Source organism: Telopea speciosissima, chromosome 7 (genome assembly GCF_018873765.1).
Source record: "Telopea speciosissima isolate NSW1024214 ecotype Mountain lineage chromosome 7, Tspe_v1, whole genome shotgun sequence".
Lineage (NCBI taxonomy): Eukaryota > Viridiplantae > Streptophyta > Magnoliopsida > Proteales > Proteaceae > Telopea > Telopea speciosissima.
This window is the reverse complement of record NC_057922.1, coordinates 31,742,023-31,755,084: the sequence shown is the minus strand read 5'-3', so window position 1 is coordinate 31,755,084 and position 13,062 is coordinate 31,742,023. Positions and strand designations below refer to the sequence as shown.

Genomic DNA, 13,062 nt, shown 5'->3' with positions numbered 1-13,062 from the left:
ACTGACAGCTTTGTATTTCTTGGTTTAAGATTATCAATGTGTATGACCAAAAATATGAGAGTGCGGCAGCATTCTGGCCAGATGTGCATCGGCGTATAATTATTGGGATGATAATATCACAACTTCTAGTGATGGGATTGATGAGCACGAAAGGTGCCAAGTATTCAACACAATTGCTCATTGTCCTTCCTATATTGACCATTTGGTTCCATCTATTCTGCAAAGGTCGTTTTGAATCAGCATTTAAGAAATTCCCTTTACAGGTTCGTTGTTAATCCTTTTCTCATTAAAAAGGTCTTTGATACTTACTCATCACCACCTACAGGTCAAACTACATTGTGTACTTGCTTTGATTGATGGACAGTGATAAAGGTGCACTGGAACTGGTGGTGTCATCACATTTTGCTGTATATTATAGAAGTAAAGAAGATTACACACTAGTCATCTCTCTCTATTTAAGGAACTTGGTGTTCCAGCACCTAAAGATACCCATTTGAGAAACCTTAAGCTTTGTGAGGCACACCATAGGATAGATAATAGAATGATGGATACTTTTCTTTTTTGGTTCTCATTGAAGGAGATACTGATAAAGGTTAGAGGTGTGGGTTTGTGTCAGTAGTGGACTTCGTAGAAGCAAGAGAAACAGAATTTAAGAGATGTTTCTGTGTGAGGCACATCATGGGATTACACCCATAAGATGATATATCCTGTAACAATTGTGCTTTCATTCTATAATGATGTTTGTTTTTGGTTTTTAAATCTTTGGTCACAGGAGGCAATGGTGAAAGATACATTGGAGAGGGCTACTGAACCGAATTTTAGTCCGAGAAGCTACCTGGAAGATGCATATGTACACCCAGTGTTCAAAGGAAGTGAGTTTGAGAGACCTGCAGCCATTGACGAAGAAGAGAACAACCCATTGGTGGCAACGAAAAGAAATTCTCGTAAAAGCACACCCGGTGACAGTAAACATGGTTCCGAAATCGGTTCTGAAGTCGGTACATAAAAGACTGCAGAGACTGGTGGTGCTTATATTCCCATGTTATTTTTTCACGTTAATAGTGTTGGCTTAAGTCGGACCATTTTTATTTTTAGTTTGGAAAAAGTACTACAAATCAAAAGTCCCCATCTACAATTACAAATTTTGGTTACGAAATTCTTAAGGATGCATCGACACTGGAGTTGGAGAACCAGGATCAAGATCTCATCCCTGGCATTGGTAAAACAAAAGCTGGTACAGCAGTGGAGAATCCACTATTGTTAATGATACTTGATAGATGAGTTGGGCTCAGACCAGTGATTTAAAAACAGTATCGAATGGGCCGAATTGGGCCATGCTAAATTGGAATCGGTTAATCTGGATTCCGGCCGATCGGGATTGGATTGATCCCAAATGAATGGGTTGTTTCTAACATCTATAGGTCGATTCTAGGGTTTTCCGAGCCGATTTGGATTGTACCAATCCCAATTGAATCGGTAGTTCCTAATATTTGCAGCCCGATTCAAGGGTTTTCCAGGCTGATTCCAGCCAATTAGGATGATCTGGATTCTTAAACCTTGGCTTAGACTAATGGTTTTCTCCATGAGCCCTGCCTCCAGTGCTCCGAGATTGGGCCGAATTAATTAAGTGGGCTGGACTAGGGCCACCAGTACATATTAGCATATTACATTGCCAAATAAATATTGAATGAGGGATCTGTACTCCCTCCCCAAACCGGAAAAAAAAAAGAAGGGAAATGTCTATAGGATGTTAGGGTCAGCCATCGTAAGGAATTCGGCTTTATTCCAGCTGTGGCGGGAGCTGGAGAGAATCCAGTCCAGCCAAAATAGGGGTGTTTGGGTCATTTCATAGGTGCCCCCACTCCCCCCCCCTAATAAAATGATCAAACTCCCCTGTTTTGACTAGGCTGGATCCTCAGCTCCCACCACGACTGGGGGAAAACCAGGTTCCCATCGAAAGGGCCTGCCAATTATTACCTCAGTAGATATATACGGGACCACATGGTAAATAAGGAGAGAGAATTTGTGAGGTGCATTTTCCTAAATATTGAGAAGGGGACCGAGGAGGAAAGGTAATGAATAAAAATTCTTTGGGAAGCAGTTTTCTGTACGGGAGTGTGGTCTATGCCAGCACTCCCATGTGTCTATCTCTCTCATACTTAAAACAAGGGGACAAAGGTGTCTTTTCACATGCGGAGGAAAGAAATAGACTCATGGGAGTGCTGGCGTAGGCCACACTCCCGGACAAAGACCTTTTTCCCAAATTCTTTATAGTGCTTAATCTTGGGGTACCTTTGTAGTTCAACTCTGTGAACTTGACACATGAAAGATGCTTCATCCAACAATGCGAGCTCGAACATAAAGGCAAAAGTAACTATCCATCCATGGGCCACCTAACAGTCTCCCTGGTTTTCATCTAGAGAGATAAACAAGAAAAAAAAGAGAAGGGGTTGTGGGCCATGACTAGTTCGACATTTAACATTTTAACTGTTAAGTTTGCAATTTGTCAGTCGATCGTGCGGTAAAAATTTCAAATGGAAGAAACGTATGAAGTTTCCCATAGGCAACTGTACCATGGTAGCGGAACCATTTGAATAACAAAAACAAGTAACCAGAAACCCTCTCGGACACTCAATCACTCTATACTCTTCTATCCTAAATCCCTAATTCCCAAGGCTGAAGAAATCCTCCAATTGGTTTGGTTGTGCGCTTCATACTCTGTAGAAGAGAGAGAGAGAGAGAGGAAAGGATGTCGTGCTTGGCTTCTTGCTGTGCAGCCGCTACTTGCGGTTTCTGCACTTCAGTTGCATCTGGGATCTCGAGACGGTCCGCCAGACTCGCTTATTGTGGTATATTTGGTGCTTCCCTCATTTTCTCATGGATTGTCAGGGAGGTTGCAGCTCCTATCTTGCAGAAGATCCCATGTGAGTTTTCTTTCTTCACTCTTCACTTTTCTCTCAATCTGGTTTTGCTTCTTTAGCTTTGTTTTTGGATCTTTGAAGCCTTGTGACTGAGCTCTTGAAAGGACAAATCTTTTATTATTGTTTTATTTTTTTTTTTTGGCATCTTTTCTTCTTTGTAATTTCCCGGTGAAAATCCCATCAAATGTTTATCCTGTACGGTCTTTGAGATCTTTTCTCCGTGTAGTTTCTCTTGTTCTGTTTTGGTTCGGTGATGTTGAAGTCCAGTTTTGATGATGGGGTGTACTCTGGGGGAAATGTGGATGCTCTATAGCTTTTGTATCAATCTGGGTAATGCTGAGTTTTGAGTGTCATGGATCTGACATAGGTAGAGTCGGCTGTAGTCTGAACCTCTGCAACCTCCTTGGAGTCTCTCAGCTAAGTTAAATTTTGATGGCCCATGTTTTGAGAAAGAGTGGTTTTTATTTTATCTTTCACACTGGCTTCTAGTAGTTTGATGGAGTGAGTCTTCCAGAGAAACCTAGAACTGACCTGCTTTGATATTTTACCATTTATGTTTGTTTATTTCATCTTTAAAAAAAAATAAATTGAAATCAGTATTGATGTTGAAATTTCCATCAGGTCCGACCTCAAATATTTTTGCCTCCTCATTCAGCTCTTAACATATTCTGTTTACTTTTTCCTTTTAATTAATGAATCATGGTCATTTGAAAAGTATATAATTTGAAAATTGTTCCCATCTCAAAGGGAATATCCAACTGACGTAGAATCCTTTGATTTGAGGGTTTTTTTTTTTTAAAAAAAAAATGAAGATTCAATACTTTCTTTTCTGATAGTTGATGCCAATATCTTTAAACGTCACATGGACTTTTGGTTGGGTTTCCCTTTCCAATCTCATCTTTGATAGAGTAATTCTGAGACTTATTGAAGTTTCTGTGAACATCCACTTTGATTGAGCATCTCTGTGGTTTCAATCTATAGCAATATACTTGTTACAGCCACACATTTATATGTCAATTTCCTGAATTTGTTTGCTTCAAAGCTCCACTATAGCATAAGCTAGTTGCTTTGCCTACCATCAATGTGACCTAACAAAATTAGTCTTACGGTTTTATATCCTGTTTATACTCATTGGGTTACCTGATTCTCCTTGTTTCCTACAGAGAACCCAGCAAATTCAGTGGGCAAATCTCCTCCTAGGTTGCAAGGGTTTTCTCCTGCTTTCCAATTTTGGTTTACTTTGCTTTTGATAGATTGATGGCAGCTCTTCAGCCTTCACTTACAGTTCAATCACGCCATCCAAATCCTGGAGTCATCAACCTAGCAAGGTTGACAATTGTCTCCTGTTATTATGATCAAAGGAAAAGGATCCACAATGTAAAGAAAACTGAGATGGGAAAATTCCATTTCAATAGAGAAGGTTTTAGAGATTTAACTGGGAATATTCGACGGGATCTTGATGTCAAAATCTTTGCTGCGGCAAAGATTTCTGTTGATGAAATAGGAACAAGCTTGGTAAGTAGAGTTGAATTGGAGAAGGAGTCAACTTATTCATTTAGGACGGAAATTGGTGGTCTGGTTAAGGTATATGTTGGCAGAAAAAATATGAAATATGTAGTTTATATTGAAGTTTCATCTTTGCCACAGTGGAGTATTGAGGATAATTTGGTACTAAGTTGGGGCTTGTTGAGGTCTGAAACCAGGTTCAATACCAATGAAACGCCATTCAAGCAGAAAACCTTGGGCAGGTATGCCTTACATCTGGAATTCAATTCAAATGAAGCTCCCTTTTATCTCTCTTTTATGCTACACTCATCTGATGGCGGTTCAAGTAACATAAGCATAAGAAGCCATAGGAAGAAAAATTTTTGTGTGCCTGTTGGATTCAGTTCAGGGTATCCTGCACCATTGGGCATCTCCTTTTCGAATGATGGATCAGTCAATTTTGCCCTTTTTTCAAGGAATGCAGAAAGCGTAGTCTTGTGCCTGCATGATGAGATGACGAATCAATCATCTTTAGAGATTGATCTGGATCCGTACATTAATCAAACGGGTGATATTTGGCATGTCTCAATGGAAAGTGTTGGACAATATGCGAGCTATGGTTACAGATGCCGGGGAACTACTATTGGGAGTGGAGGAGATGGACAAGTTCTCTTGGACCCTTATGCTAAAATTCTCAGAAACTTCTTTCCTGATCAATCTGGATCCTTTTCACTTCTGAAATGTCTTGGGGACTTATGCACAGTGCCTGCTTTTGACTGGGCTGGTGATGCTCACCCCCATCTGCAAATGGAGAAACTAGTTGTTTACCGATTGAATGTGAGGCGCTTTACTGAGGACCAGTCCAGTCAGCTACCTGCTGATGTTGCAGGGACTTTTTCTGGCATAGTTGAGAAGTTAAACCATTTGAAAGGTCTTGGTGTCAATGCAATCTTAATGGAGCCCATATTTCCTTTTGATGAACAGAAGGGACCATATTTCCCTTACCATTTCTTTTCACCTATGAGTTTATATGGGCCAACTCACGATGCAATATCCACTATTAATGGCTTAAAGGAGATGGTCAAGAAATTGCATGCCGATGGCATAGAGATTTTGTTAGAAGTTGTTTTCACCCATACTGCAGAAACCAGAGATTCCTCTCGCGAAATGATAACACTCGGAGGGATTGATAACTCATCCTATTATGTTTCTGATGGAGATGTTGAATCAAAAACTAGAAATACCTTGAATTGCAACTATCCCATTGTCCAGCAAATGATTTTGGATAGTCTTCGGCATTGGGTGACTGAGTTTCATATTGATGGTTTTGTTTTTATGAATGCATCATCTCTCTTGAAAGGGTCAAACGGTGAATACTTATCTCGGCCTTCTTTAGTCGAGGCCATAGCATTTGATCCACTACTCTCTAGAAGTAAAATTATAGCAGACTGCTGGGACCCACACGACATGGTGTCCAAAGAAATACATTTCCCTCATTGGAACAGATGGGCAGAAATGAATACCCGATTTTGTAATGATGTAAGAAAATTTTTTATGGGTGAAGGCCTTCTTAGTGACCTTGCAACACGGCTTTGTGGGAGTGGGGACACTTTTTCTGATGGGCGAGGTCCTGCATTCTCTTTTAATTTTATTGCAAGGAACTCTGGACTTCCTCTTGTAGACTTGGTCAGTTTCAGTAGCAGTGAGCTCTCATCAGAATTAAGTTGGAACTGTGGAGAAGAAGGTCAAACAAATAAAACTATTGTCCTTGAAAAACGGCTTAAACAGATCCGAAATTTTATTTTCATATTGTTCATATCACTTGGTGTTCCTGTCCTTAATATGGGAGATGAATGTGGCCAATCTGCTGGTGGTTCCCCATCATATGGTGACAGGAAATCTTTTGATTGGGATGCTCTTAAAACAGGTTTCGGTGTTCAAACAACAAAGTTTATCAGATTCCTGAGTTCGCTGAGAATGAGAAGAAGTGATCTTCTTCAAAAGAGGAGCTTCAAGAAAAAGGATAATATTGACTGGCATGGAAGTCACCAATCTCCACCAAGATGGGAAGACCCATCAAGCGAATTCCTAGCCATGACTTTAAAGGTTGACAGAGATAATAGTCAGTTTAGCTCAAAATCTTCTCATATTGTTGGTGACTTGTTTATTGCCTTCAATTCCAGTGACCATCCAGAGATTATTAATTTACCTTCACCTACAGAAGGGATGGCATGGCTTCGTTTGGTTGACACTGCTCTTCCATATCCAGGATTTTTCTCTACAAGCGGCGACCCTGTCCTTGAACAGATGAAAGGATTAGTAGCTTATGAAATGAAACCTCATAGCTGTGTTCTGTTTGAAGCTTGGAGTTTAAGTGGCTGAGATTGTTCTTTCTCACTGATCTTTATTGTGGGTGTAAAAGTTTAAAGGGTCTTTTTGCTGTATCATGGACTAAGATGTCAATAAGAAGGCAATGCTGCTTTCAATCTTTGTTATGTATTAGGCTCTATCCTTCTGTAACTTCTTTTGCATTTCAATAAAACCTGGCTTTGTTATTTTTCTAAATGGGGACTTATAAAGGGGAGGAGGACAACTCTAATTCAAAATTCCCAACTAAATGGAGTAGCCACATGAATCCTGGATTAAGTTACCTGCTCTTGTTACCTATCTTCGTGAATTTGTGATATCAGCTTGCGGTCTGTGAAGAGCTTTTCACTTTACTTCTTGATTAGAGAAGCGCTTTTAACATTTATTTTGATAATTTTTTGGGAGAATTATTTATAGTATGAACCCAAATTTTCTTTTGGAAGAATTTGGAATGGTGCCTTCAAAGTAAACACTTCACTTGTGTATCAACTTGATCCTTTTTTGTTTACAGGGATAAACACCTCTGCTCACACTAAGGAATGGTTTCAAACAAATGCTATCCTTCGTGTCAGCTTGGGAAATTTCTTATTTTTTGCAACATTTGCCATTATAATGATTGGTGTGAAGGACCAGAATGATAGACGAGATTCATGGCACCATGGCGGATGGATTGTTAAGATTGTGGTGTGGGCCTTGCTCATCATCCTCATGTTTTTCCTTCCAAATGTCATCATCACAATTTATGGTCAGCTTCCTCTCTCTCTCCCTAAATTCAAATTAGGCTTCAGTATTGGTTTTTGTCTAGCTACTTTTCTCTTTTCAAATCCAAGCTTTATTATGTAAACATTTTCAACCCTTGATTTTTTTTCCGGTTAGATGTTCGCATTTGTAGGACTGTCTATTCATATCCATGTAGGGGAAGTAGTTAATGACAAAGGGGAGAAATGTCCTTTTGGCCCACAGAACATTCATGATACATTAGGGAGTTTTTAGGATGCAAAAAGAAAATCTAATCAAACTGAACTAGAGATCAACATTAGCTAAGATATCCTGACTGCTCTCAGATGGCACACATTCTGTGGGTCAAGACCTGCAATTTTTGTGTGTCCCACCAAGGAGTTTTTCTGGTAGAGATTGACTCAGTTATTGATCAAGAAAAGCTCCATGATGGGACCCACCATATGGTATGATGACCTTGTAGCCATTTTTTTTTACCTGACTTGTAATTCGTCTAATATCCATATATTTTCCTTCATTTGATATCAACCTCATGAAACTGATGTTTGGCCCCTTATTTCCAGCAACACTATCAAAATTTGGTTCGGGGCTGTTTTTGCTGGTTCAAGTGATTATACTGCTAGACTTCACACACTCATGGAATGATGCATGGGTAGAGAAAGATGAACAGAAATGGTTGGTACAAGTCCCTTCATGCTATCATCCTTGTTCTGATGTTATTCTGATGTTAATACTATTAATGGTACAACAGGTACGTGGCTTTACTTGCAGTATCAGTTGGGTGATACCTTGCTGCATTTATCTTCTCAGGAATTCTATTCATTTGGTTCAACCCCTCTGGTCATGACTGCAGCGTCAATGTTTTCTTCATTGTCATCACCATGATCCTTGCATTTGCATTTGCAATTATTGCATTGCATCCACAGGTAAGGAAACTGTCATAAAAATTTGCACAATATAAAAATAAATAAAACAAAAAAGGAGAAAATATGTGGTGGGATTTCCCTTGTATTTATGATGCTCTAGAGCTATGGGCTTAAGAACTAGAAAGGGATGCTCTAGAGCTATGGACTTAAGAACTTAAAAGGTGATTATGAGCTTTGAAACAGGTGAATGGTAGCCTCTTGCCTACTTCTGTAATTTCTGTATATTGTGCATATGTGTGCTACACTGGCCTTTCAAGTGAGCCTCGAGATTATGTCTGCAATGGCCTCCACAAGAACTCTAAAGCAGTGTCTACGGGTAGCCTCATTCTTGGGATGCTTACAACAGTACTCTCAGTCCTATACTCTGCTGCTCGTGCTGGATCATCTACGACCTTTCTGTCCCCACCATCCTCACCCAAATCAGGTATATGAACTGCATATGATCCTTTTTATCCATTTTAAATTCTATACCTGACACAATAGCAGCTGTTACTGACTGAAAATAAAAGGAAAAAAATTAAAGCTTCTTGAGAGAAACAGTTTACTTTTGTTCTTACTTCTTGTCAGTCTATATTCTAGATTTACTAGAGAAATAAAATCACAGATCATGTTAAAACCTCCTTAAATGTGCATGTTTTACCTCATTAGAGAGGGCATCCAAAGCACTCACTTATCATTCTATAAATTATTATCCTATAAATCAATGTCCAAAGGAAAGCCCATACTATGTCACTTATGAATTTGGCCTGCCAGCCAATGGACCACTTTTGGGACTACTTATAACCTGAGTTTGACTCACCATCATGGTTAAAATCTACTTCTCCCGGGACTTCCCAATTTTTACCATCCAGAAAATGTGATTCATCAAACAATTATGGTCTCTCTGGTTAGGCCATTTGATTTTTTGAGTTATCCACTGGTGGATCTCAGTTGCATGTAAGGTTTGTAAGTCGGTGAGATGTTAGTAGATACATCTTTTAGATCCACCAAACTGGAAGCTTAAAACATATTCTTTCCTGAAATGATGAAATTGATTGGAATCTTGAAATTTGGTCAAAAGGTCCTCTTTAATTCCTTTTATTGAGCCATCTAAAAGTTGTATCCAACTTCAGGTGCAAAGCAACCATTTCTTGAATCAGAAAAGTTGCAGGAAGGGAAAGGACACTGAAACCCAGCCAATTAGTTACTCTTATACATTCTTCCATCTGATTTTTGCTCTTGCTAGCATGTATTCGGGTATGCTTCTTACAGGGTGGACCAGCTCAACAGAAAGCTCAGAACTTATAGACGTTGGTTGGACATCGGTATGGATTCGGATTTGCACTGAGTGGATCACTGCAGCGCTCTATTTGTGGAGCCTTGTTGCTCCTCTGATCTTTCCTGACCGAGAATTCTAGGATATGTGTGTATATTCATTTACTATCCTTGATATCCTGTTTCACTTAGGCTGTAAATGTTTGCACCTATATGGGGCTTGGGTGGTTACCTAATGGCTGTTATACTATGATTTCTATCAAGTTCTAATTTTTTTTTTTTGATGAATCTGTAAAGTTCCACTTTATAGAAACATTAACACAAGAAATATCTAACATGAAACAGATGGAAAATTATCTGTTTCATTTCCCCAAGTGCCTCTCTAATAGAGGGGGGAGGGTGAACCCAACCCGGGTAGGGGTAGGGTGGTCATTTCTGCCCTCAATTTTAGGAACTTGGGGAAATGGAGCTGATAATGATCCGTCACAAAGCATATTATTGTTGCTTTACCTGCTCAATTGAAATATGATGCTACTGTTAATTCACTGTGCACTACACAATGTGTTTATGAGCATGTTTGATCTGGTGTCTGCAATGTAGATATTGGTTCCGGAGTATGCGTATATGGGTTTGATTGGTAGGGCAGTAGTAGGAAGGTCTGAAAACCTACCCATTCTCTGGTTCTCAAACTTCTGATGACGCTTGTGACCTGCACTTTGTTGGGACACTTTGTAACGTCCATGGCTCCATCCAAATGTCCGAGTTATGTTTTGTCTGCTATGAGATTTATCAAATTATCATTCATTTGAGTGGGTCTCGGGATGCACTTCAATAATTGTCATGGGGCAGTTCAGGTGAGGCTGAAAATTTGTAGGTAGATGAAGGTCATTTTCTCACCAGACAAATTTCAGTTCTAATTGAAATTTGACATATTACAAGTCTACATCATTTCCTAAACATCCAATAGTCATATTATCCATATAATTTTGTCACGTGACGAAAAACATAGAGCATGTGGGATACATCCAGGTGAGGGCATGAGCACACTCTGGCACACCTAAAGTCAGGAAAATTCCTTGGTGTGAACACCTTCTCTACCATACAATTGGCAAAACCCCCACTACAAAAACGTTCTAGTACCATGAAATACAAAGAACACCCTAACCTAATGATAAGAGTACCTAATTGTCGAAGGGTATTTAGCTTCTTAGACTAGGAAGGATCAGACAACTATCCAAGGTTTAAATAGTCAGATTGGAATCAGCAGAATCATCCGATTTGAATAAGAGTCGTGATCAACTCCAATGAATGAACCCTGAATGAACTTTTATGAGTTTTATCTTTCTTTTTGATCATTTTCCCCGTCTTTTGGTCAGTAAAATAGCAAAAAAGTCAATAAAACTTACTATTGTAGCCAGATGATCTATAGGACTTTTTATTCAAAAACTCAAAATCTATAGAATTCTTTGCCTCTTCCCTATTCCATTTTCTACGGTTCCGGCGAATTCTGACCAATTCTGATCTTATCCAATTGGAATAAATAGACATTGATCATGTGGATCATATATGTATCCCAAGGGAAGGGTTAATTGGAGATGCACGGATAATGCGCTCAAATTTGGAGGATGCAAGTGCAAGCAGAACATAAAAAAGTAAACCAGAGAAGAGACCGAAGTTTAGAGTGGTTCGGCAAGTATTTCCATCCACCACCCCCGTTTCAAGTTTTCCATTAAGGTATAGCTTTTCCTGATGCAAACCAAATCATTACAGTCCTGCTTATCCGGGTGGGGAATCACAATGAACTTCGTAGTTTCACGGGCTTATTACCAAACTACAGTCCCGCTCACCTGCTGGGACTCTCCCATCAGTTTACAGAGTGCCAAAGTGATCCATTTTAAGGCACTTGGAGCTTGGTTAGGATTACATAATATAACATAGGATTGTAGAAAAGTAGCTCTAATCCTATGTCTTCTGAAACTCAATCATGATCATATTTTCCTTCAATTTGCGTAACTTATTCCAAGTAATTTTGCTATTTGTCAACTTTGAATAACCATGTTTTAATGAAGCTTGTATGATGTGATCATGGGTTTCAAATATTTGGCATGGCTTTCATGAGCATCTTCATTGCTTGATCATCTGCAATTTGTTTGAGTTGTCTTGACTTACTTTCTTGAACTCTTTGTTTTCTTCTGCAAAGCGAGGGCAAGACTGTGTATGTTATATGACCCTCCCTGAACCCTGCAGTAGCAGGAGCTTCATGCACTGGGTACACACCCTTTTTTATATTGATATCTGAAGGGCAAGACCGACCCCATAGTATGGTTAAAAATCGTCCACCTTCCCAATCATCTTATGGTCATATCCCCATCCATGTGTGCGACATATCACGCTTGTGATTAATAAACCTAGCATCCTCAGGCGAGCTCAAAGGCCAGCTCCCAAAACCACTTAATTTGGACTTTTGCAAATATGAGGCTCAGTAAATTCCCAGTGCCACATAGATCATGTTAAGGATAAGGACAAGTCTGATCTTTACCTTTATTATAACCTCCCCTTTCCTGGTCTAAAGGACCTCAACGCAACCAACTGTTCTTTGTTCCACCTTACAAGAATGTAGTAGCACGCATGTCCTTGCTACCTGAATTATTCAACATAGTTCACAGTTTTGATCTTGATCATCACATACTAGTTATTTAATCAGGAAAAGTAGTTCACTATTTGATATTGAACATCAAATACTAGTTATTCAATCATCAGATATCTCCATACAAAAAATTTCCTTCAAAAAGGATAGTTTCTCAGGACCTGAACTACTAGAAGTTCAAAAAACCAAGGCTACAGACAAGCAACTACAGTACCACAGCCTCTCTGGTATCCTCATTCAAGAAAGGCGCCCCTTTTATGGATTCTACTTCTGGGAGCACTACTTCAATTGCAGAATCCTTACTCGCAATGCCAATTTTCCGCTACTTGTACACACAATATATGCCCATAACTTCGATTCCACGTGCATTGCCAACAGTAACATTCAACAAGGTTGGAGCATGGATCTACATCACAATGGGTAAAGTCTTGATGAAAAGAATGGTGGTATCATTTTAATGATCTATTCTTCCTGTCAGTACCCAGGTGGTCATAGCGTAATTGTGTTATTTTGACAATCATTTTCAGAAATTTTTTGTCTTTAGTGTAATTGTGTTATTTTGACAATAACTTTCATAACTTCCCCCCCCCCCCCCCCTCCTTTGGGATTTCTTAAAGTTGCCAAAAACTGAGCAGCTGCCATAATCAACACTATGACAGAACCATTCAAATCTGATATAGCAACAAGCTACAGAGGATGACCCAGTTAGAAGTTAGTGGTGAGG

General features: G+C 39.4%; 2 protein-coding genes and 1 pseudogene across 2 annotated transcripts in view; all 3 read left to right on the top strand.

The window, feature by feature from the left end:
• The window catches only part of LOC122666801 (CSC1-like protein At4g02900), a 75,289-nt gene extending 74,147 nt beyond the window's left edge, over window positions 1-1,142 (top strand). The window contains exons 11-12 of the mRNA XM_043862873.1: window positions 30-263; window positions 773-1,142. Coding sequence (XP_043718808.1) covers window positions 30-263; window positions 773-1,006 — 468 coding nt within the window. The 3' untranslated portion in view covers window positions 1,007-1,142. The remainder of the gene's footprint in view (window positions 1-29; window positions 264-772) is intronic.
• Window positions 1,143-2,715: 1,573 nt separating this feature from the next.
• LOC122667745 lies at window positions 2,716-9,886 on the top strand (annotated as a pseudogene).
• On the top strand, window positions 3,860-6,849 carry LOC122667744 (isoamylase 2, chloroplastic-like). Its single transcript, XM_043864148.1, has one exon. The coding sequence runs from the start codon at window positions 4,179-4,181 to the stop codon at window positions 6,786-6,788; it is 2,610 nt and encodes an 869-aa protein (XP_043720083.1). The 5' UTR covers window positions 3,860-4,178; the 3' UTR covers window positions 6,789-6,849.
• Window positions 9,887-13,062: the final 3,176 nt, after the last annotated feature.

Bases quoted from the DNA above. Each gene is read 5' to 3' on its own strand.
- LOC122667744 (XM_043864148.1), top strand. From the start codon at position 4,179: ATGGCAGCTCTTCAGCCTTCACTTACAGTTCAATCACGCCATCCAAAT.